The sequence below is a fragment of the Mytilus californianus genome, unplaced genomic scaffold, assembly GCF_021869535.1.
Source record: "Mytilus californianus isolate M0D057914Y unplaced genomic scaffold, xbMytCali1.0.p SCAF_5, whole genome shotgun sequence".
NCBI lineage: Eukaryota > Metazoa > Mollusca > Bivalvia > Mytilida > Mytilidae > Mytilus > Mytilus californianus.
This window is the reverse complement of record NW_026262701.1, coordinates 13,431,792-13,456,316: the sequence shown is the minus strand read 5'-3', so window position 1 is coordinate 13,456,316 and position 24,525 is coordinate 13,431,792. Positions and strand designations below refer to the sequence as shown.

Genomic DNA, 24,525 nt, shown 5'->3' with positions numbered 1-24,525 from the left:
CACCAAAAACTGGGGGTGATCTCAGGTGCTCCGGAAGGGTAAGCAGATCCTGCTCCACATGTGGCACCCGTCGTGTTGCTTATGTTATTACAAATCCGGTAAATAGTCTAATTCGTGAAAAGGGAGGGTAGTGTAGTTACGACATAAGGAACATATCCGATATCATCTGTGAAACGGTTATTCCATAACGGTCAACCAACTCGTGATGGCGTCCGTAAAATTAACGAAGGGATGATTTCATCTTACCCATTTGGAACTCTTGGTTTAATAGCTTCCTTGTGAGTAGCAATCCTCTATCAAGGAAATCATGATAGGAAACACAAGCCCGGGAATATCGTATCAGTTGGAGATATATACTCCGTATGCAGGCGCTGCTGGAATGTTGCTACATAGAAATGGAAAGTTCACAATTGGGAAGCTGAAATCATCTCATTTGTCGTAAAGTTTTGTTTTCAACCGACCCTCATTGTCAATTTCTAGATGTAAGTCAAGATATGAGGCAGACTTAACTGTATCTGTAGTATCCTTTATCTCTAGTTCGATGGGATAAATTTGTTCAACATAGTCACCAAATTTTGTATTATTTAGTGAGAGAACATCATCTATATAGCGGAACGAACTAACAACAAACTATTTACATATTTATATTGCAACTTTAACACATTTTGGGGCATTTGAAACAATATAAAGTAGATAAAGAGAAACTTTATAGAGCAAAAATAGTCAGCATAGTGAAATCTACAAGAAAGACGATATGGTTGAAATCGTCAGGTTCCTTTCAGGAAGTATGATTTTATCAACTATCTTGAAAACAATAAAAAAAAACGTTAAAAGATAGATAGAAACAGAATTCACAATCACTAATAGGAAATCTACTAAAACGCTGCAAAATAAGAAGTTAAAAAAAGCCAACATAACGGATCCCAATAGATTTAAAATAAATCTAAAAATTAACTGGTCTTGAACATGCATGAAATATATGCCACTTGACGTTTAGTAACCACGATCTATCAATTAAAATGAAAAAATTTTTACCAGGTGAACGATTCAGGTTTTTGTTTATTTGTTCAGTGCTCTGGGGTGTCCATCTGGTATAAGTCATTTGTATTTGACCTCATTTTCATTGATGACTTTTAGCATAAATCTTCCCCAAGATTAAGTCATTGAAAAACTTTAAAGGGACTACCACTAACGGTAAGTTAATAATAAATATTTGTCAGTTAAGTGAAATTTGGTTTGCAATTGAATTAACATTACCAAATCTCGTTCCATAGAGATTGTTTGGCACTGCCCTCCACTTTTCTTCCTCAGTCATAAAGAGAGAATCGTTTGCTTCTAAGTACTAGTCGACCCTTTAAATAAACTTATTCTAAAAGGTTACCAATTCAACACTGTAATTAGATCATTGAATATTGTTTTAATTGGTATTAATATTGATTTTGTTCTCAGTAAATTAAAAGCAAACTAAATATTATTGTTATATACATATACACATTCATGGATCTTCAATCTGTCGATACCTGCACTGCACTAGGTCTTGTTTTTCTCTGACTGTTTATGACATTTTACACTAAATCCATTGGCTGTTGGATGTGTACGGATTGATAATTTAGTCTTAGATGCATGATTTTTGTCGAGCCTGCAACTTTTGTCGCAGAAAGCTCGACATAGAGATAGTGATCTGGCGGCGGCGGCGGTGTTAGCTAACTTTTAAAAGCTTTATATTTTAGAAGGTGGAAGACCTGGATGCTTCATACTTAGTAAATAGATGCCTCATGTTACGATGTTTCTGTCAGTCACATGTCCAATGTCATTGACCTAATTTTCATGGTTCAGTGACTACTTGAAAAAAAAGTTAAGATTTTTTGTAATGTTAAATTATCTCTTATTATAAGTAATATGATAACTATATTTGGTATGTGCGTACCTTGCAAGGTCCTCGTGCCCGTCAGACAATTTTCACTTGACCTTGACCTCATTTCATGGATCAGTGAACAAGGTTAAGTTTTGGTGGTCAAGTCCATATCTTAGATACTATAAGCAATAGGTCTAGTATATTTGGTGTATGGAAGGATTGTTAAGTGTACATGTCCAACTGGCAGGTGTCATCTGACCTTGACCTCATTTTCATGGTTCAGTGGTTATAGTTAAGTTTTTGTGTTTTTGTCTGTTATTCTTGTACTGTATATGCAATAGGTCTACTATATTTGGTGTATGGAATGATTGTAAGGTGTACATGTCTAGCTGGTAGGTGTCATCTGACCTTGACGTCATTTTCATAGTTCAGTGGTCAAAGTTAAGTTTTTGAATTTTGGTCTTTTTATCTAATACTATATGCAATAAGTCAATTATATTTGGTGTATGGAAATATTTTATGATCTATATGTCAGTCGCTCAGATTTAATTTGACCTTGACCTCATTTTCACGGTTCATTGCTCAGTGTTAAGTTTTTTGTGTTTTGGTCTGTTTTTCTTAAACTATAAGCAATATATCTGTTGTATGGAAGAATTGTTAGCTGTACATGTCTGCCTGGCATGGTTCATCTGACCTTGACCTCATTTTCATGGTTCATTGGTCAATTTTTATTTTTCTGGGTTAATGTTAAGTTTATGTGACAGTTGTAATAAAGCTTTATATTTAGGACTATCAACATAATATCAATGATTAGTAAAGAAGGCGAGACATTTCAGCGTGTGCACTCTTGTTTTAATAGGTTGTTAGTGGCTTTTAACTCCCTGTCAGTAACTGCGAGTACTCTAAGATCTGTACTTAGTTTCCTTATGTTGTTGGAATATACAAGTACGGCCACTTCCACCCTGTGTTTTTGTTAGATGTATTTTTATTTGTATCCATCTGATGAGCTAAACCTTTTTCAACTGATTTCATAGTTCGTTCTTATGTTGTACTGCTACACCACTGTTCCAGGTTAGGGGAGGGTTGGGATCTCGTTAACATGTTTAACCCAGCCACATTCTGTATGTATGTGCCTGTCCAAAGTCAGGAGCCTGTAATTCAGTGGTTGTCGCTTGTTGGTGTGTTACATGTATGTTTTTCGTTCATTTTTTTTTTGTACATAAATTAGGCCTTTAGTTTTCTCGTTTGAATTGTTTTAACATTTGTCATTTCGGGACCTTTCATAGCTGACTATGCGGTATGGGCTTTGCTCATTGTTAAAGGCCGTACGGTGACCTACATGTAAAGCTGTTAATTTCTGTGTCATCTCTTGTGGAGAGTTGTCTCATTGGCAATCATACCACATCTTCTTTTTATACGCCCGTCAAAATTTTGACGGGACGTATTATGGTATACAAATGTCCGGCGTCCGTCTGTCCATCTTCCGGCGTAAGTTTTCGTTCTTTCTTGCTGTGTGGAAAAAAAATCTCAAACAAGAAAAATTGTTCCAAAGTTTTTATAATCTATTGTTCATGAACAATGTAAAATGCTTTTTTTAAAGGCGATTTATTTATCAAAGACAAACTATGAATCGTATAAATGAGCTTTGATTTAGGGACGACATCAAAAGATCAATGTAAGATAAAAAAAAACTTAATTCAAATATCTGGGGGTGGGGTAAAAAGTGCTGCAAGTTTTGTTTATTTGACATCGATTTTACATATATCTGTATTGGTCAATCAACTTGATTTTCCCCAAATTAAGTTAAGAGGGGGTTGGGGTCAGTGAAAAAAACTATGTGAATTAAGTTTGTTTATCCTACATTGAGCTTTTGGTGTCGTCCTTTATTTTCCTGTGAATTTTTATCCATGACTTAATTCAGGCAAATTTTTTGCCTTTCTTGCACTGTTGAAAATAAGGACAGAGGGACATCAGATATAAATACTGTTAGTATTAAATCGCACTGATAGCAGTTACAAAATTTTAGATAAGTGAAAATAATTTGAAAAATGAAAGAAAACTTTCAAATAAGTATTACTCCTAAACACACATAAAAAGGGAGACCCACTATAAAAGCGCTTGCGACCTAACTCACTTCATGATGATGTCTTTAGTTGTTGCAATTGATAAATCTTCACTTATCAATCAGAGAGAGAGAGCTCTACTTATCAATATCAATTAAAATATATTTTAACTGTTGAATGACTTATTCTTCAATTATTTAGTCCTAGAATTTATATCTTTAATTTTCACCAATTGTCTAAATTTGATTTATTGAACCTTTTTGTCTGCTTACGCCTTACCTAACTAAAGATGATTGAGATATGTTTAGTCGTTTTTATATAAAACATTTAAAAAATTAAAAACATCTAGCTTGTAAGTTATTTCTTCAAAGACATATATAGCATCATTTTAAAGCAAACTTATTTGTCCAAGGCATAAATGAATGATTGTACTGAAATGAATGAATAGATATAGCCTATTGGTAGAAAGCTGGACAAACTTCTGTTTGCTGGTGTTTATATGTTTATAAAAACACAGCTGGTATTATGCCATATAATTTCATTACTAATAGTGATTAAAATGCGTAATATACGGTTCGGTACCAATTTCGTCGTCAGTGCTAATGAAAATATTAAATTTCTTGGTAACAAGGATGTCATATAACCTCCTAGATGGTATTTTTTAAGATATATGAACATCAAAACTCATGAGATACGTTTTATGAGTGTTTGTTAAAAAATGTCATTCAAGATCAATTAACACAAATTATGGATTTTTTCCCTATTTTTTCAAAATAATTTCCCCTTCGTACATTGATTTATAATCTCGACGCGGTTTTGATCTCAATATCCCTTTTAAAGACCACTAACTTAAGTATCGTAATTTATAACTCCCGTGAAGACGCGAATTAATTTTTGTCAGAGACATGTCTCTGTTGTATTTAACAAGATTAGTAAATGCAACGACGTCTATTGGAAGGAGTTATGAGTTATCGTTAATTATCTACTGTCCAATTTAAACAGATTGGGTTATCTCGCTTGGAAATGTGACATATTCTTGCACATGTGACACAATTTCTACACAAAATTCTCATGCCTCTACTAACACATTTTAAGGACATTGTCAGTTATGTACCATGAAAGAACCGATATTTTTTATTTAGCATCGCCACAAAGCCCCATAGCTAGGGACCATTTATAAACTATGTAAAATATGTTTTATAAATATAATTATTTTATCTACCTTCTTTCCCTATCTTTTCTGTCTGGAAGAAGATAAGTATGTATTGTGTTGGCCTTATCAGAAAACAGCCGTTAAAATATAACAAAATTTTTACGAGCACTTTTTTTATTGTAAATTCGACTGAAATAATCATACTTATGCTGATTATTTTGTTGGGAAAATGGTAATTGAATAGGACTCCGGTCCGTATGGTTTTTGTGACGTTATTGCGAGGTTCACGTCATAATATTTGAATGGCCGCCTAACAACAACGTCAACAAGAAGGCATCTTCGGGGGAGAGGGCCGGGCGTTACACATCATGGGGATTCTAGAAAACAGTATGTATTTTGTATCAAAGAATATAAGTATAATAGCATGTGACATAGAAAAATGTATACGAACCCAAAGCGAGTCTAATTTTTGTGTGATGTCCTACTTGCTGAATTTGGGTGTAAACTTAATCTTTTTTGTAAAAATGTCTTATACAACTCATTCATAATCTTGTTTTTACCTTTTCCAATATCTTTATAAAATCGTTTAAATATCTTTTATTTAATTTTTCATTATCTTGGTGAGCAAAGCTTTTTTCATCTCAGATCAAGTTAGTTCGTCATATAATACTGATGCTTTTCAATTGTTGAAGACCTTATGGCAACGTCTATATTTAAAAAATCTTTTTTATAGATATGAGTGCATTTGTATGTGAGTTACTGTCCCACTGTCATGTACGCTTACTTAGTCTATTAGTTTATTTAAGGGGTTCCAACCGCTATCTAGAGGTATACTAAGCAAACCCTTACTCTAACACATACCTGGCAATAAAACTATCCCTATCCCTAAAACCTAACTATAACCTAGAACTTAGCCTAACATAACCCTTACCATAAATGAACCCTTACCCTAAGATACACTGAGGGACTCCTAAGATAAAAGAAGGTTCTACCCATGACCTCTGAACCTTTCTTGAAGATATCATTAACTCTTATGTCCCTACCTTTCACATTAAGCAACAATTATGGTGCAATACCATGTTTATACAATAGCATGAACTTTGTCCAAATAATCATAAGGTTGATTAGGGTCACTCAAGGACTACACTATAAGGCCGTGAAAATGTAAATGATCTTTTGTTCCGACGTTGGAAAATTCCGGGCGGAAAGAACTAACTAGCCGAAAAGTTCCGGAGGAACTTATTAACTAGTTACTTTGTTCTTCCTCTGGTTTAAAAGTTCCACCGGAACAAAGTGACTAGTTGAAAAGTTCCAACGGAACATATCAACTAGTTAGAAAGTTCCTTTTTGCCAAATTAGTCAAAACCGGAACTAACAAACTAGCCCAAAAGTTCCAACGGAACTTATCAACCAGGCAGAAAGTTCCATTTGGAGAATTGATGCAAAGTAAAAGCGCAACATATTATATTTGAACCTTTCAAAGAGAAACCAAGATACTGATTACAAAAGTCAAAAGGAACTTATCAACAAGCCACAAAGTTCCTCTTTGGCAAATAAGTCAAAACCGGAACTAACAAACTAGCCCAAAAGTTCCAACGGAACTTATCAACCTGTCACAAAGTTCCATTTGGAGAATTGATGCAAAGAACCACATGAGGAGGGGGGTATTCTTCCCTCTCTTGATGATACTATGAATACTAAATTTGCATGATAATGCAACTCATTCCGTTTTATGTGAGCTATGAAATACAACTTAAATTTTGCATATTTGTCCCCAAAGAAACCCCTTTCAGTGCGTTTGGTATTCTTGTAAATGAATGATTTGCTCTTATATATACTGATACTCATTCTTCACCCTCTTTCTACAAAAAGGACAAAATATGGTATATTCGGAACGATATAACTAGTTGTTCTGTTCCACCAGAACTATTCAACTAGCTACATTGTTAGCTACATTGTTCCGGGACTTTTCAACTAGCTACTTTTTTCCGGAACTTTTCGACTGCACTCGGAATAAAACAACTAGTTGGAAAGTTCCATCGGAACGAAATAACTAGTTGAAAAGTTCCGCCGGAACAAAGTAACTGACGGAACATAGTGGCTGTTACAAAAACAACATGCCTTTCAATAAAAGGCCCATCATGAAGTATAAGGGGATTGGCTAAGAAAAGGTAATCAATTACGGTTTCCTTTTTAGACGATATATCGGAAGACGATTTTGTGGTCCTACTAGAAGACCGATCATTTGTGGATTACTTCAACATATATCTAAGTCTACCGGTAAGTATTTCATGCAATGAAAAGAAATTCACAAATAAATTATAGTAATAGGATATGATGCACACAATCATGACAAAAATCTCTACAAGCACTCTACATGTGACTGTTGAAGGCATTCTGATACAAAATTGCAAAGTTTACATTTTTTCGTCGAATTTTGAATCGACGAACATCGCTAACCAAAATGAATTAATTTGTACCCGAAAGACAATTCTGAATTTACTTCCAACATAAATGTTTTACTACGGTTAACGGTACTCTTCTAAAACATTTGTGGGATAAAAAATTTGCGTTAATCTGTCAAAATTGCGGTTTTGGTCTATCTTCATGTGTTTATTATTTGGTTATCAGTTTAGAAACAAGTCAGCCGACTGTTAGAACTGTAAAACATAAATTGGACTGTGATAGTATGAATTTATAAATAAAGATTAAAAAAAGTTTTGAAAAAGACCCTGTTGTGAAATATAGCAGGGGAAATTGGCCCTGCCTTATTTAAATTACTCTTCGAATTAGGTGTATGAATAATACACTTTAGAGAAATGATGCAAAGATACCAGAACACACCAAACTAGGACTGTCAAACAATAATCGATAAAACTAGACAACACAAAGATCAACTGTAGTTATACATTAAACATACAATGACAACTATAAATCACATACATGTACCGGAAACGATGTATATATCTATCATATATTATAAGTACAAGAAAACTAAGGAAAGAACAATATAGATGGTGATGGCAAAACGCCTCAAATATACACGCAACTAAAAGCATATATAGAATAAACCATTTCGATGTTCAAATTTATAAAAAAAATGTCCATTTTGGTTTTGTTGGTATGATGCCATATCACAGGCGATTACCACTTCTTTATATTTATCACTGACAGAACTTAAAAGACCAAACAGCTGTTCGTTTCTACCGGTGATAAAAAAAAAAAAATTAGTAAAGCATTTCATGATTTTGGGAACACAATATGATAAAAAAAAAATAGGGGAATTGACTTAGTTTTGACAGTAAAACAACCTCAGTTTTTGAATTTATTCCCAGTATGAATATTAGTTGGTTGTTATTTCAAAATTCAAATGTTCCATTAATATCGAACCCAGAACCATAATTTATATTTCACGTTAAAGAGTACATTTGTGCCTTATCGATTAAAGGCTCTATAAAAGCATTACATGTTCTAAAGTGTTTTCATCTTTGAAAATAATCATTTATTACATTCCCGCCAAAAAATAATATGAAAAAGTAAAATATATTCAAGTATTAAAAAGATATCTACTGGTGATTTCTTTAAAGAAACTAGAAGAGGGACAGGGGATATATAACTTTGGGTACTATATCAAATAAGACCAAAAGGTATATGCCAACGGGCCTCTCATAAAGTTGTAATTATTTTTGTGTTTTGTTTCATTTTTTTAAGATAAGAGAGTTATAACTTATATTACTTCTAAACACTCAATCTGACGTCATGGTCAAGTTTCGCGCAAATTTCACAAACCTCGAAATATGACGTTTGACACAAAAATCAAATTAGCTATATTCTGTTGCAGATATTTGGACAACACGTGGTCTACAGTTTCATTGAAAGAGAGTTCTCTTATGAACCACCAATCAGGAAGAAGAAAAGTGTAAGTACATGGATAGAACTAAAAAGCCATATTATTTTCAAAAATATAAGAGCATGCGATACAGAAAAAATCTTACATTAATAACTCTTCCTTTGAAATTGTGACAGAATGTTAATGTTGATATTTACGATCGAAGTACAGAGGCGGATATAGGAGGGACAGGGGCCCGGGCCCGGGCCCCCTTATGGAGCTTATGATAAATGCATAAACTTTTACAAGTATCACTCCAAACTTTGGCGTGCAAGCGCCCCTTTTTTTAAAATCCTGGATCCGCACCTGAAATACGCAAAGAAAAATATACCTTCATGAACTACTTTTCGAGATATTTCAATTTGATTTATGCATATTTCAGGTAAAAGCACAAAATTTCAAATTTCAATTATTTCCCCAAAAAACATCAGAACTTTCAAACGGATAAATATATACGTTCGACGTTCATTTTTGCAGACTGTTCTTTAATTGAATGTATAAGTTGATCATAACATAAAGATTGGATGGTGTCGAGGGTCATTTTGTATCAAACTACTAATTATAATGAAACTGAAACCCAAATAAAAATATCCTAAATAAAAAAAAAAAAAATAAATAATTTTGAAAAATTAAAAACTACCGTTTTCTCTAAAAATCACAAAAACAAAGCACAAATACAAAAACTGGCGAAAAATTTTTTTCTGCAAAGCACTCCATACCTTTTTGGAATGATTAAACTTGTGTCAGCATAAACTTATCATTGAACTTTTAAAAAGATCAAATACGAGAAAAGTAAAAGATTTTGATCGGGCTAACTGATCATTAAATTTCTATTCCGTGTACTTACAGCTTGTGGACCGCAGAGAAGTAGTACATTGGTTATACACAAAGAGATACCCAAGCTTTTCCAAATCGAATCTGTGTACAGAGTACATACTAAGCAGTAGACTTCGTGATTTAAACGTAAATCTACTCGGTAAAAGTAAGTACATGTATCTTTTAATCCAATGATTGATTGGTAGGGATGTACATACTATTTCTGATTGATAGTTTTATTTCATTTATTTATGTTTGCCATCCAATGCCGAACTCAGTTTCAAATATTTATATCATCCGAGTTAGCACCGCTTAAGTAGGAATCCATATAACAATCCCTCCTGGAAAACTAAGATGACAGGATTGGCGGTCGATTTTTATAGTTTCAATTGTAATTACAGTACATTTTTTTCCAGATGTTGACGAATCTGATGATCAGGCTACACTTACAAGAAACATTCTTGGAAATGCAGTCGGTATGCAGTTATTTCGAGAATCCCTAATCGGCACTCCGGGTGAAAAATGCTATAAATGCTGGCTTGACCTCGAAAGACATCGGCGCATGCCTCCCGGGGAGCAACGCCAGAGACTGATGCTGTACATAAGGAATATTTACTTGGCAGATGGCGCTCTACATGAACTTCAGACTGCTGGAAGACACGCTGTTTTTGAAGGTTATATTTAATTTTTCATATGAAGTTTCTTTTTGGTCACATAATTGACATATAATTAAAGACGTATCATATGATAGATGATGTTCAGAAGCATATACCAAACTCCTCAGTAAATTGAAGGGTAACCAAAAGTACGCATAACAATCAATAAAGGATCAATATAAAGGCTACGTAAACAAAGTGAAAGGAATGGCTTAACCTCCAAAGAACATGAGTTAACTTTTGTTTTCAGTCCGTATCCTTGTATAACTAGTATACTTTCTCTTTTGCGGATATGTAGTTTTCATCATTCGTTCTAGATTTAAAAGTTCCTACTTACTTGATATATATATATATATATTAACACCTCCCAATTAATTACGATATTTATCAATTAGAAATAGTTCATTTACAAATTTAGAATCTGTTTCTTTAAAATGATTTAATGGAAACTGTATACTGGTTCTATCCCTAGCACCATACGGCCCGGTATCTGAGTAACCCTTAGATACAGTGTACACTGGTTCTATCCCTAGTACCATACGGCCCGGTACCTGAGTAACCCTGAGATACAGTGTACACTGGTTCTATCCCTAGTACCATACGGCCCGATAACTGAGTTACCCTGAGATTCAGTGTACACTGGTTCTATCCCTAGTACCATACGGCCCGGTATCTGAGTAACCCTGAGGTACAGTGTATACTGGTTCTACCCCAAGTACCATGCGGCCCGGTATCTGAGTAACCCTGAGATACAGTGTACACTGGTTCTATCCCTAGTACCATACGGCCCGGTATCTGAGTAACCCTGAGATACACACCAAATTAGAAAGATGAAATAATAACACACTCATGTTATTATTTTGACATGGGAATTTTGAATATAATCAAAATTAAATGTCTGTCAGAGAACGTCTGTTGAATTCAGTTGACTTTGAACTGTTATTTGAGCATAGTTGTTTGCTGTCAAGTAAAGTTGCTGAGTGAAACCATGGAAACATTAAATATTACTTCCATGGTGAAACTAATATTACATTACAACATTTTGCAGTTACCATGTTATATATTGTGTAGGTAATTTTTTTTAACGTATCATTTGCATTAAAAATCTCTTTTTTTACAGGAAAACTAAATTTTGAACTTATCCCAGAAACAGAAATACAAAGACAGCTTATTAAAGATTTTGGAAGCGGAAATATTATCTACCGTAAAAATTCAGACGATGCCTTCCAACAGCTCGAACGTTTGATAGTAGCAGCATTGAGAATGTATTGGGTTCCAAGATACTTATTAAATCTTCTCAAAACTATACCAAAGCAATATCTGGCCGTTCTGAAGCGAGCAACTCCTTATGATCAACGTGCACTACAGGAACATCGACAGATGACTTGTCGGTTAGTGTTTCCAAAAATATATGACGCTGACTCCTCACCGACGAAATTAATCGAGTCTAACATCGACGGTGAAATGAAGAACATACGAATAAAACCTCTTTCAGCAAGGTCCGACAAACCTAGGACACAATATACTGGTTCCAGTCTTTCAGACAAGGTGACCTTGACATCTTCTTTAGAATCCTGTAGTATACCGGATGGAGAGCACGAAGAAGATATTAAAATTAGCGATTTTCTTTCAATAGCTGGAGGTAATATGATTACTTTGACATGGAAAAGTTTTCTTTAGAGTTCCTTTTGATCAAGTTCATTAAATCATATAATTGTGTCTAAACTAGACTGTAAATTCCTTAGACAAAGTTTACCTTAGACGGTTTTGGCACCTTTTGTTTTTAATACCCTTCAACGCTTTAGGTTTTTTGCTTTCCAATCTTTTGATCACGTGTCTACTAGATGAGGGCATTCCAGAAACACGTAATAAGCACACTGAAATCATATCATTTGTTCTTTACTACCAGTACTTGTGCATACACTTTTTAGGTCGCAATATAAAAAGAAGGAGATGAGGTATGATTGCCAATAAGACAACTATCCACCAAAGTTCAGCTAAAGTGGATGTAAGCAACTCAAGTTGTTTTGACAAGGTTGGCCGTAGACGGGTTTTAATGTTTTATTTAGGAACCTTGGGATTTTTACTCTCAAATAAAAGTTGGATATGTTTTTATTTGATCACAAGCGTTCACATGGAAATCATATCATTTGATTAAAATGTTTTTCTCTCCTTTTTTTTACCTTGAAGTCGAGTTGCATAATAGGTTTAAAATAATAACGACTAAAGAGAAAAAGACGTACAGACGTTTAGGTCGATTTATTTAACCTAGCATTCTCATTAAATACATTATTTCAAAACCGTAGATAAACGAACTTTTCCAGTTAATGCGTATATATAAAGAGGAGAAATTTATCATATCAAATTTAAAATACATTAGCACGAATGTAACTAAATTTTAACGAAAAATTAAAAACATATATTTAAGGTAGGCGTTCCACAAATTTTACAGCAAATTACTTTGCAACATAATTATTTTTATTTACCTGTCTACGTTATTTCATTTGGTGGAATTTTGTCCAAGGTTATGGTTGTCTTTCTGATATTGTTTTACATCAAACCCCTTGTTTTATTAATGTTCCAATAATCAAAATGGCTTCATCATGAGGCAACACACTTTTGCTGTTGTTTTTTTGCTTTGTCTTTTTTTGATATTGTCTTAAATTGAATTGTATTAAAACTAATCCGAGAACAAATTTAATTTGCAACGCTATTTCTATTTCAACTAGTCTTCATTTTTATTGTTTTGTGTATTTGCCAGTCAATAAGAAATTTCAACCGTAACAACGTTTTAATCAAACAATACCCTCAGCATTAATTTGTCAGTCAGTATCCACCGACAAAGCCATATACATTCAGTCTCTTCTGAGTTAATATTCAATTTATTGATTGTTGGTTGTATAAGTCCAGTGGCAAATATTTCGTGCATGTTCAAGGATGATGTTGATATTCGACGAAAGGCCGCTACTAGTATCGACAGTAATGATATTAACCAGGATTACAAGAGGATTCTGTACTTAATGAAGATCACTTTGATAATCCCTTCTTGTAAAATAAGAAAGCTATTGACAGCATAAAGAGTTTGGTAGATTCTTCAATCCCTTTTAAGCTCCGGTTGTGTAACGCTTGTTTTATGTGTTCTACATTGACTGCACTCTGACTGACGTCTCACGGCCCCAACCAGTACTCAAACAGAACGCCAAACGGTGTAACCACTATGTGTGTAGTACTACGTTAGTCTTTTGAATTACATTGTACATGAGGAAATTTCGACTTTCTGTTGGGTTCGTGTTGATCATCCATTGTTTTCTTTGAAGATTTTTGTTTTTTCGTTTTTTTTTTCTTTTGGTCATGGTGTTGTCTGTACTTCATCGAGTTCGGTATGAAGATATTAGAAGATTCGATATTCACGCCATCTTGAAACAGTTACATTAATAAAGGTTGCCTTATGATGTGACCAAGTTTCTATTGACTTTAAAGAGATATATTGGAAACATGTCTCGGACAGGAGAAGATACTAAAGACGAAAGATAAGAAAAAAAAAATACAATATGGGTATTTAAGACCCGATCAACAATAAGTGCCTCATGTTGACGTAATTTATGATACTGCGCACTCCCAGTCCGTACCTTTTTAGAAAGGTTAAACTTGGTATCTTATATTTAATAACAATTCTATGACTTACAAAAAATACAAAGTTTAATTCTTCAAATGGGATAGTAACGTTAATTTTCTGTTTTATAGGCGGAAGACTAGAATACGTCGAGCCGAAAGAATCAAAATCAAGTATTTCGTCACAAGAATTTGAATCTTTCGATTTCGGTAATGCTGAACCACGGACATGTTCTTCTGAAACTGCAGTAACGACGACCTCTTCATTTACTCAAATTCGTCCAACCCTTAGTATACCGCCATCCTTAGCTACATACATCAGTGGTAAGAATCGTATCAAGACAGGCAGAAAAACTAACAATAAGGTGATGTTTGCTCTCGCAGCGGACAATTTAGCAGGAAACCCATTACAGTCATACTTGAACCGTTCAGGAAAGACGAGAGACGAAAAATTGCTCAAATTGTGGATAGATGTTCGACAGTATTTAGATGCGGATGACTCACACCGAGACGAGTTTGGTCATTCTATAAAACAACATTTGGCGCGGGTCATCTTCAACCAATATCTTGTATCCAACAATGACGATCTATTGCCTGAAAGCGTGAAAATGTCGATATATACCAGTTTATCGCGACAAGATGATGCAACTTTATTATGTTTTGTCCAGGACTTTGTCACAGGGGTAAATACTCAAGAATTAAATGCGTCTGTTTGTTTATTTTCTTTAAATTTTATAAGCATATAAAAGTGTTCACCGTTCTTACGATTTGTGTTTGACAAGGACAAGTTTCGCATTTTAAACAAAACATGTTTCGGTTAACGCTTTTATACGCATCAAAACTAAAAAAATATGCATTCATCTCTTATAATAACATATCTATATTAAGAATCCGTGTGCTGGTTAACTGTATATTAATGTGTGTTGTTATAACGTGTTGTGTTTCAGAACAGACATCGGGGTATCTGTGGATATCATTGGGTTATACAACTTTAACTTATAAAACCATCGAGCAATCAGAATGTCAAGATTCAAATGAAATCTTATAGGTCTAATATAGATATTTGTTTTTAATATCTATCTTAGACCTTTACAATTTCATTTGAATCTTACATTCTGATTGCTCGATGGTATTATGAGTTAAAATTTTATTTGTAGTTAAAATGTGTATATAAGTATAAAATTGTATTGAAATTTCTTAAATTTTCGGTTAAATTCGAAGTTTATTTTATATATGCATGCAACTTTGCTGTGTATATAAATCTGAACTCTTTTGATACTGACAATGAATCCATACAACTGTATGGCATGAAGTTATGGAATACATTTTATACGGTACTGAATATGGAGTTACCACCGTCAGTTTATAATCAATGAATTTATTTCCTGCTCTTTTGAAAAGATGTTGGATATATATGTCTATGTAAAAAAAAAACCAAGATTTTATTTCAATTTAATCTTCGCAATCTTTTTATATAACCTCCTAAAATATATTCTTTTTATCACATATCATTTATTTTTTTACGTCATACTTAATTGTGTCATTTCTATTTTAAGTTATGGTTTTATTTAATTAATGAAAAAATTGTGAAAAATTCGGATAATTTTAAACATTTTTGACATTTTACTACGTTTTACAATTTGTATTTGTTGAATAGATATATATTTGTATATATAGTGTCTCATAAGCCTATCTAGGCTGGGTATTTGTCTTATTTTATTGTTGTGCAATGTATTTTATATAATCTGTATAAAAATCTGTAGACAAATATGTGACACTTTAATAAAATAAATTATTATTATTATTATTATTATTATTATCTAAGAAACAGTAATCCAGCAACTCAAAATACCAAATTACATTAAAATTAAATTAGATGTGAATCAAAATGAATTGGTGAACTAAAAAATGGAATATCGAAAATCAAACCAATATCGATCTAAATATCAAACTGTTTCTTTTGAACGTCAAAACTGTTTCTTTTGGACGTCAAAAATAGAATATCGAAAATATGATATACATATATGTCGAATGTTAAAAATCTACACATATATCCAAATAAATATCCATACGAATATCCAAATAGACGTCTTAATGAAAACCGAAATACCAATGGGTCAATGCAGAAATTTCAGCTCACGTAAATGTAAATGCAGTTTCACAATTTCAGCGTCCTCCTCAATAGCGTCTGATAAATGGAATAAACGAGAACGCCCCAAAACAATCGCCTCTCATTATGCCACCTGATTGAAATTGGTCCATTTTGTCCGAATGAATATCTTGTAAAATATAAAAGTGAATATAGAACTGTAACAAATTCAAAATACGTATTTCGAAAATATGCAATAAAGTTGAAAGTCTGAATGAATGTTTATAAAGGTCTCTTTTGAATAACTTACCATTTTTTCCAGGATGAGAAATGGGGGAGGGGCTTAAAGCTCAATAATGACGAACAGTAATTAATATAAGCGCTTTTCCATTGCTTTATATGTTCGTGTAGTGATTTTGTATCATACACTGATAAACTATATCGTTTCTTTTCCATAATGTTGATGCCATTGAAGAGGAAGTTAATTCAAAGGGCAACAAGCGTATGAAGAAAATGTAAAAAAAAAAAACAGTTATCAAAATTTTTAGTTCAAATTTATTTTTAAAAAGAGGCGTTAGCTGAGCGCCTCCTTGTTGCTTTTTCTCAGCCCTTTTCAATTTTGTTTCATTCGATGTTCGTAGTGTTAAACTCGGCCCCTAGAGTCCATGTCCCATTGAATAGTTTGCATTTGAATTTACAATACTTCTGAGCCCTATATTTAAGTAAAAGGTCTGGTTTTTCAATATTATCCTTCCTTTCCATTGCGTGTAGGTTATAATGTGTTGTATAAATCATCTTAACCCCCAGGCTGATGATCATTGCAATTGTAAATAAGTACGGATCAATGAGAAAACCTAAATACAGGATATATGATAGTTTTCACTTATTACACTAACGGTGGGAAAACCTAAATACAGGATAATATGATAGTTTTCACTTATTACACTAACGGTGGGAAAACCTAAATACAGGATAATATGATAGTTTTCACTTATTACACTAACGGTGGGAAAACCTAAATACAGGATAATATGATAGTTTTCACTTATGACACTAACGGTGGGAAAACCTAAATACAGGATAATATGATAGTTTTCACTTATTACACTAACGGTGGGAAAACCTAAATACAGGATAATATGATAGTTTTCACTTATTACACTAACGGTGGGAAAACCTAAATACAGGATAATATGATAGTTTTCACTTATGACACTAACGGTGGGAAAACCTAAATACAGGATAATATGATAGTTTTCACTTATTACACTAACGGATGACACTATCTAACCTTTACAATATTTTATACATATTACACATTGCTGATTCATCGAGTGATCTCAATAGTTCTAAATCTAAATTGAATTGAAGATTTTCAATTTGTATGAATTATATTCCTTATATTACAGAGTTTAAAGGACACATGGAAAATCTTCATGCTAGCAGAAAGGAAAGCTTTCAGGAAACAAGTGGTAAGTACATGTATTGGTACCGATTGAAGTGCCCCGGAGGTGAGTGTGTGTAGTTATGTCTCGGGAAGTTATTACATACATCAATATAATTTGTTGTGTTGTAGTAGCAGGTTTAAGTTACATGACCTTTATTACAGGGTTCAGTGATCCGATTAAGTATTTAAACAATATGTATCACAAATGAATACAGTGACTTACAATCAAATTAGTAGGTGTAAAGATGTCTCTAAATGAATATGACATTTTCCAACAAACGATGGCCACACTTATCAATTTTACTCTTTGTTTTGATTTAAGGCACACGCATCCAATAATCGTTTTTCTTCAATTTAGTGACATGACAGATAGATTCTTTTACATGGCATCAAAAAATTGTGCAGATGAAAATCATTTTGACTGAGGCTTTACGCTTTTTTTTTTAGAGAAAAATAAAATAATTTTACATAATCAGTAATACACCCATCTTGGGTGCATTTACCTATGCGAGTTGGAACTTAATTTAAGTATAAAAAGACTTATCCTTATAATAAAGGGTACAATACATTAGCCTGTCCAATATAGATGTTCTTCCATTGTTGGAGTGTGCACAAACTAAGGTTACTTTTTCTAAATATGTCTATTCACATTTATATAATTGTTTCTGGTAAAACTTTGCTTTCATACAACTTCATAACCTTTCAAGCACAAATCAAATCCTGAGAAACTATCATGTTTTAAGATTTTACTTCATGTACAGAGAGGCGAAAGATACCAAAGCGACATTCAAACTCATAAATCGAAAATAAACCGACAACGCTATGGCTAAAAAAGAAAAAGACAAACAACAGTACACAAAACACAACATAGAAAACTAAAGACTGAGCAACACGGACCCCACCAAAAACTGGGGGTGGTCACAGGTGCTGCGGAAGTTATCAAACATTGATCATCTAACATTTTGACGCATCCATCTTACTATTAGGTTGGTAGTCGCCATTTTGACAGAAACGTATTAGAATACCCTCCAAATATGGACAAAGACCTGGATGATCCATTACTTCTTATCAATACATCGCAAGGTATCAGTCCAGAGATGCTGTCAAAAGATTACCGTCCTAAGAGTGGGTCAATGTCAGAGGAAAGACCATGGAGCCGACTGTCCGACAACTTACCAGTGGCGTTAACGGATGAACAGATTATGAAAGCCTTTGAATTCACCGTTATATTGGCAGAGTACGGTAAGATATAAAAAAGCGGAGAAGAAACTAAGGGGGCAATCACAATTTATTTTGACGATAGATATTGATTGTGACTACCTACCACAAGTGGAACATATTCGGGGTCATCAATGATACAGATATTCTTAAACGGTCAACATAATCATGATGCCATCCGTAAACTTTTGAAAGGATGACTTCAACTTTACCATAATGAACCTTTATTTCAATAACTTCTTTTTTAAGCGGCAACTCTATATCTCGGAAATGATGTAAGACATCAAGTTGTTATATCGTAACAACTGGAAGCTATATACTTCATATGCAGGCGCTGCTTGAATGCTGCTACACTAAAACAAAATATTTACAATGGGAAAATAAATAAAGTGAACCGAATAACCCCATCTTTTGGATTTGAAAAAAATACTGAGAGTGTCGCATTTCTTTGGTCTAGGCCACTTTATATGGATAAAACAAAATTATAATCAGGTCATATTTGATTTTTGAACATTGGTTTTGCACACCGCCGACAAATGAATTTGATGGCTGCGTCATTTGAAAAAGCGTAGAACGTCTTCATGAGACTTAAATGTTAAAGAATTAACATTACTTGAATTAAATGCGTAAAACGTTTTATAATGCAAAAGACCAGCGATGTCAACAAAAAATTGATTAAGTTGAAAGTTTGTAGTTTAAAGGACAAGAATATAGACACATTGAGTGCGTAGATTAAATGTTCCCAACGATAAGAAACAAAATATATCTCTACTAATTGTTATATAAACTGTATATGCATATATTACACCAGATCAAAAACAGAATATCTGTAACTGCATTCTGATACAAAATAGTCCGATGCCATAAAATGCAATGTTTGACATTGTTAGGTCGGAATTGGCGTTACAGTTGGATTTTATTTTTTTCAGGGAGACCCGGAATGTTTACTTACAAAAAACCTACGATAGCTGATATTATAGATGTGCTCTACAGTGATTTCGGCAGTTTACATATCAACAAAGTACATCCTAAAAGACATCGTAAGCTGTTTAATGTATTGAATTAGTCAAAAATTTATGTGAACTTCTCTCTGTTTTCATATCGATACTAGCAAAACAAATACTTGCTATGCGATAAGGGTTTCGTGGCTCGTTGTTGAAGGCCATGCGGTGAACTATATGTGCTAACTTCTGCGTCATTTGGTCTTTGGTGAAAATAAACTCATCAAAGATATCAGGATTAAAATGTTGTTCGAGCAGACGCGTGTTTCGTCTACAAAAGACTAATCAATGACGCTCAAATGAAAAAAAAATTAAATGGCCAAAATAAAGTTCGAAGTTGAACGGCATTGTGGACCCAAACTTCCGTGAGAGTTTGCCAAATAAAGCAAAACTAATCTATTTCTTGGGTAGAAAATCCTTAGAAAACATCAAAGTTTGTGAACAGTTAATTTATAATTATGACCATATCAATGATAAGTTGTCAGTTGTCAATCATACCACACCTTCTTATTTATATATTGATCATCCATTTTAAACATGTTTCCTTCTTTTTGATGCATAATATACTAAAAAATAAAAGGTAAAAACGAATTGTGGATGTTTTAATATTTTTATACGTCTTTTTCAATTAGCATTCCTTTACAATCTTATGAACAAGCCAAAGATAGATATAGAGAACCTAAAGGTGTCACGAGAGGTATTCTTAGACAGACCAACGATAATAGAGGCTGATGACACACCACGTAATAATAGACTCGTTCTTAGAAGAGACGGTCTTTTGATTGAAAGGCCACCCCGTCCAAGGTATTACAAAACTAGAGTTATTATAATAAAAAATACTACATCTAAGATCCATTTTCTTTTGTGCTGTTCGTGTGATGAATAGCACATACAAAAGTTATTTATATTAAATACGCTAAAGTTAATAAATTAATATGTTAATCACTAATGAATACGTCACATAGGTTTTTGCCATACTATGTAGTTTGCATCAGGTTGATTGTCCAATAAAAATTAAAAAATGTTTTGTTTCCGTATAAGATACCAGTTAGTTCACAAGTGAAGATTACCTTTTGCCTTTTTTTCAATGGACCAGAAATGCTTGTTTTAAATTATAAAATACAAAACATGTCATCATACATTGATAATTATTTGAAAACACTTCTTTAAAAAAAATCGTCAACCGTGTTAGGAAGACATTCATCGGTTTGGTTAACAGCAACATCAGCTCTCCATTTGTATTAATAATTTTTATAAAATAAAATATACGCAACAGTAATTAACCGATGTTTAAATCTCATTAAATAAATCGTGAAAACAAACATGAACTGAAGAAATCGCATGAACTCAAAGAGGAGCGAGACTGGGCCTAACGCATTTCGAGTACGATTATCTAGACGGATTCAGAAATCAACCATTCAAAATATTGGGTTTGGTTTTCGATCACAATTTTGTACTCCGGGTACTGAATAAAGTTGAATGACTGAAAAGCCTCATGTGTCTTCAGGGTAAGCGTCTTTTGCTATACATGCATCAACCAGAAATGCTTGTTTTAAATTATAAAATACAAAACATGTCATCATACATTGATAATTATTTGAAAACACTTCTTTAAAAAAAATCATCAACCGTGTTAGGAAGACATTCATCGGTTTGGTTAACAGCAACATCAGCTCTCCATTTGTATTAATAATTTTTATAAAATAAAATATACGCAACAGTAATTAACCGATGTTTAAATCTCATTAAATAAATCGTGAAAACAAACATGAACTGAAGAAATCGCATGAACTCAAAGAGGAGCGAGACTGGGCCTAACGCATTTCGAGTACGATTATCTAGACGGATTCAGAAATCAACCATTCAAAATATTGGGTTTGGTTTTCGATCACAATTTTGTACTCCGGGTACTGAATAAAGTTGAATGACTGAAAAGCCTCATGTGTCTTCAGGGTAAGCGTCTTTTGCTATACATGCATCAACCGCCATGTGACTCCACACTTGGTCAAAATGTCACAATCTGGAAAGGACACACTCGGTAAAATAATATAAGAGTCAATTGTCAAACTGCTATTACATGATGCTTAATCAGGTGATATAACTTATCAACAAAATATTTAGGAGTGACAAAACAGGTGCCTAATGTGGAGCATGATATCCTAACCATCCCGTAGCACCTGAGATCACTACATGTTGTTGTTGGTACTTTTTGTTGTATTTGTCTTGCTCAGTCTTCAGTTTTCTATAAAGTGTTTTGTAGACTTGTTGTATTTGTCTTGCTCAGTCTTCAGTTTTCTATAAAGTGTTTTGTAGACTTGTTGTATTTGTTTTGCTCAGTCGTCAGTTTTCTATAAAGTGTTTTGTAGACGTGTTGTATTTGTCTTTCTCAGTCTTCAGTTTTCTATAAAGTGTTTTGTAGACTTGTTGTATTTGTCTTGCTCAGTCTTCAGTTTTCTATAAAGTGTTTTGTAGACTTGTTGTATTTGTCTTGCTCAGTCTTCAGTTTTCTATAAAGTGTTTTGTAGACTTGTTGTATTTGTCTTGCTCAGTCTTCAGTTTTCTATAAAGTGTTTTGTAGACTTGTTGTATTTGTCTTGCTCATTCTTCAGTTTTCTATAAAGTGTTTTGTAGACTTGTTGTATTTGTCTTGCTCATTCTTCAGTTTTCTATAAAGTGTTTTGTAGACTTGGTTGTCTTTTCGTCGTTGATTTTCTTAATTCCCATGGCGTTATCAATATCTCTTCTACCTTACGTCTCCTTGGTATCTTCAATCTCATTTTTATCGATATATCCCAACATATTTGCAATCACTTATTTTGATAAAGAGACATATTCTATAAGAACAATTAAACTATGCATCAGAAAAAAACACTACCTTAATCACTGCACCAAACGGATTAAGGTATGATTCTTGAGCACATGCTTTTATCGATTTTTCAAACGCACGAAGTTTGTTTTGTCAGTATCATTTCGTTTTAATGAGAGACCCCTTTTCGCACAGCCAAGAATAAATAAAAATAAACCTATCTATTCTTGTAAACATATATTTGTTCCGCCTAACAGAAGTTCCACCGGAAACTTTGTTATAAACAATGCCATAATATCTCTTCCTGATGGAACAAGTATTCTATAATTTTTATTCCGTCAGGAACATATACTGTAATATTTGTTCCAGTGGAAATAATAACAAAATATTTCTTTCATTTGCAACTTATATTATGAAGGAACTTTGATTTCGTGACATTCTGACAGAGATCTTATGTCAAGCGTTGCGCAGATCTTTGCTGACGGACACTGCTGACAAAAGTAAACGTTATTCTAGCTTTATGGTGATGTGTTCTTAAAAAAATAGTTACATCGGTTGACGATTAATTTTTAATGGCTTACTATAGTGATGTGAATAAATGTAAAGACATTAAACTCTCGCCGTAAGTGAAAAGATAAGCTCGCAACTAAACTGATATCGCTTAATGTCAGTATTATCTCGGAAGAAATGCAAAATCATATCTAATCCACGAAATCATCAACCAAGTCGCTAGTTTTTCCATTTAACTAATATTCAATTGACGTCTATTGTAGAAATTTCATGGAAGTGCTGAATTCAGCCTTGCATTATGATTTCTTTAGAAGATTTATGGCAAGTAATAAAACGCCATATCCTCTTGCCTTTTGGAGAAATATTGAGGAACTTCGTCAAATGCCACCAGGGCGCCTGCGTCACAATATGATCAGTAACATTATCAGAAAGTATTTCGGCAAGAGTGCGAAGCAAGGTATGTTATATGTTTAAATGCACGGATCATACGACTTTCTCTATACTTATTTATCAAATCCCGTGTTGAACTTTTTATTTGTGCATTAACTAGTCTTTCGCTCCGTATACTCAAATATTTTTGTTCAGTGTCTTCAGTGTCATTGAGTTGACTTGATCTGACTGTCGTTAAATGATAGAATTTTGTCCATACTTAGCTCAAATTTAATCTGTATTGTGCTACTTTCAAACCATAATACAAAGTTTGGGTCACTTAGTCCGTTTTCAAGCTACATGGTGTGCAAAATGGACACATTTTAAGGATTATACAGACAAAGACATTATTGTGGAAATAAAAGGTAAACCAAATGATAGCATTTTTGAAATGAAAAGATAGCTCTACCAAAATCCTAAGTAAATAAAACGTAAAAATGATGTTAATGTACTTTTTCTTGCTATATAACATGCAAAATATAAAAGTTTACCGTACATTACTTTATAAAATTTTATGATTTGACTAACCTCCTCTTATTAAAAACATTTTCGACTTTTTTAATTAAAAAAAAATAATAATATGCGTTTGTAATTTCAGCTGTTATCATATTAAGATAAAATCAGGTAATGTTCTTCATTTCAATGAAAGGTCTAAAAATGAATTGCATTCCTGTATCAAAATTAACATATGTCATTAAAAAAAAAGTGCTTTATTTGCAATCCAAGATGTTGAAAGACCGCATACCACCTTAAATTGGTCAATGGTGTTTGAACAAAAAGCTTCTTTCTTAATACACCCTTCTCAAATTTGTCTAGAATTTCTGAGAATTTCATGTGTTTTGTCTTTAAAAAAAAAAGCTCAGTACACAAAACTACTCCCCTCTCAATATAAAACAAAATTTATGTCGTCATTGCGTGTTCCAGGAGATTATATTTTCACTACATTAAATGATAAAAATTGGATTCCTTATCGTCTTGAGT

General features: G+C 33.2%; 1 protein-coding gene across 1 annotated transcript in view; it reads left to right on the top strand.

The window, feature by feature from the left end:
- The first annotated feature begins 5,375 nt into the window (after positions 1–5,375).
- The window catches only part of LOC127701988 (regulator of G-protein signaling protein-like), a 30,883-nt gene continuing 11,733 nt past the window's right edge, over positions 5,376–24,525 (top strand). Inside the window, exons 1-12 of the mRNA XM_052205959.1 lie at positions 5,376–5,458; positions 7,269–7,351; positions 8,913–8,990; positions 9,810–9,942; positions 10,193–10,450; positions 11,553–12,074; positions 14,177–14,727; positions 17,543–17,605; positions 18,567–18,822; positions 19,728–19,838; positions 20,432–20,603; positions 23,379–23,572. Coding sequence (XP_052061919.1) covers positions 5,440–5,458; positions 7,269–7,351; positions 8,913–8,990; positions 9,810–9,942; positions 10,193–10,450; positions 11,553–12,074; positions 14,177–14,727; positions 17,543–17,605; positions 18,567–18,822; positions 19,728–19,838; positions 20,432–20,603; positions 23,379–23,572 — 2,440 coding nt within the window. The 5' untranslated portion in view covers positions 5,376–5,439. The remainder of the gene's footprint in view (positions 5,459–7,268; positions 7,352–8,912; positions 8,991–9,809; positions 9,943–10,192; positions 10,451–11,552; positions 12,075–14,176; positions 14,728–17,542; positions 17,606–18,566; positions 18,823–19,727; positions 19,839–20,431; positions 20,604–23,378; positions 23,573–24,525) is intronic.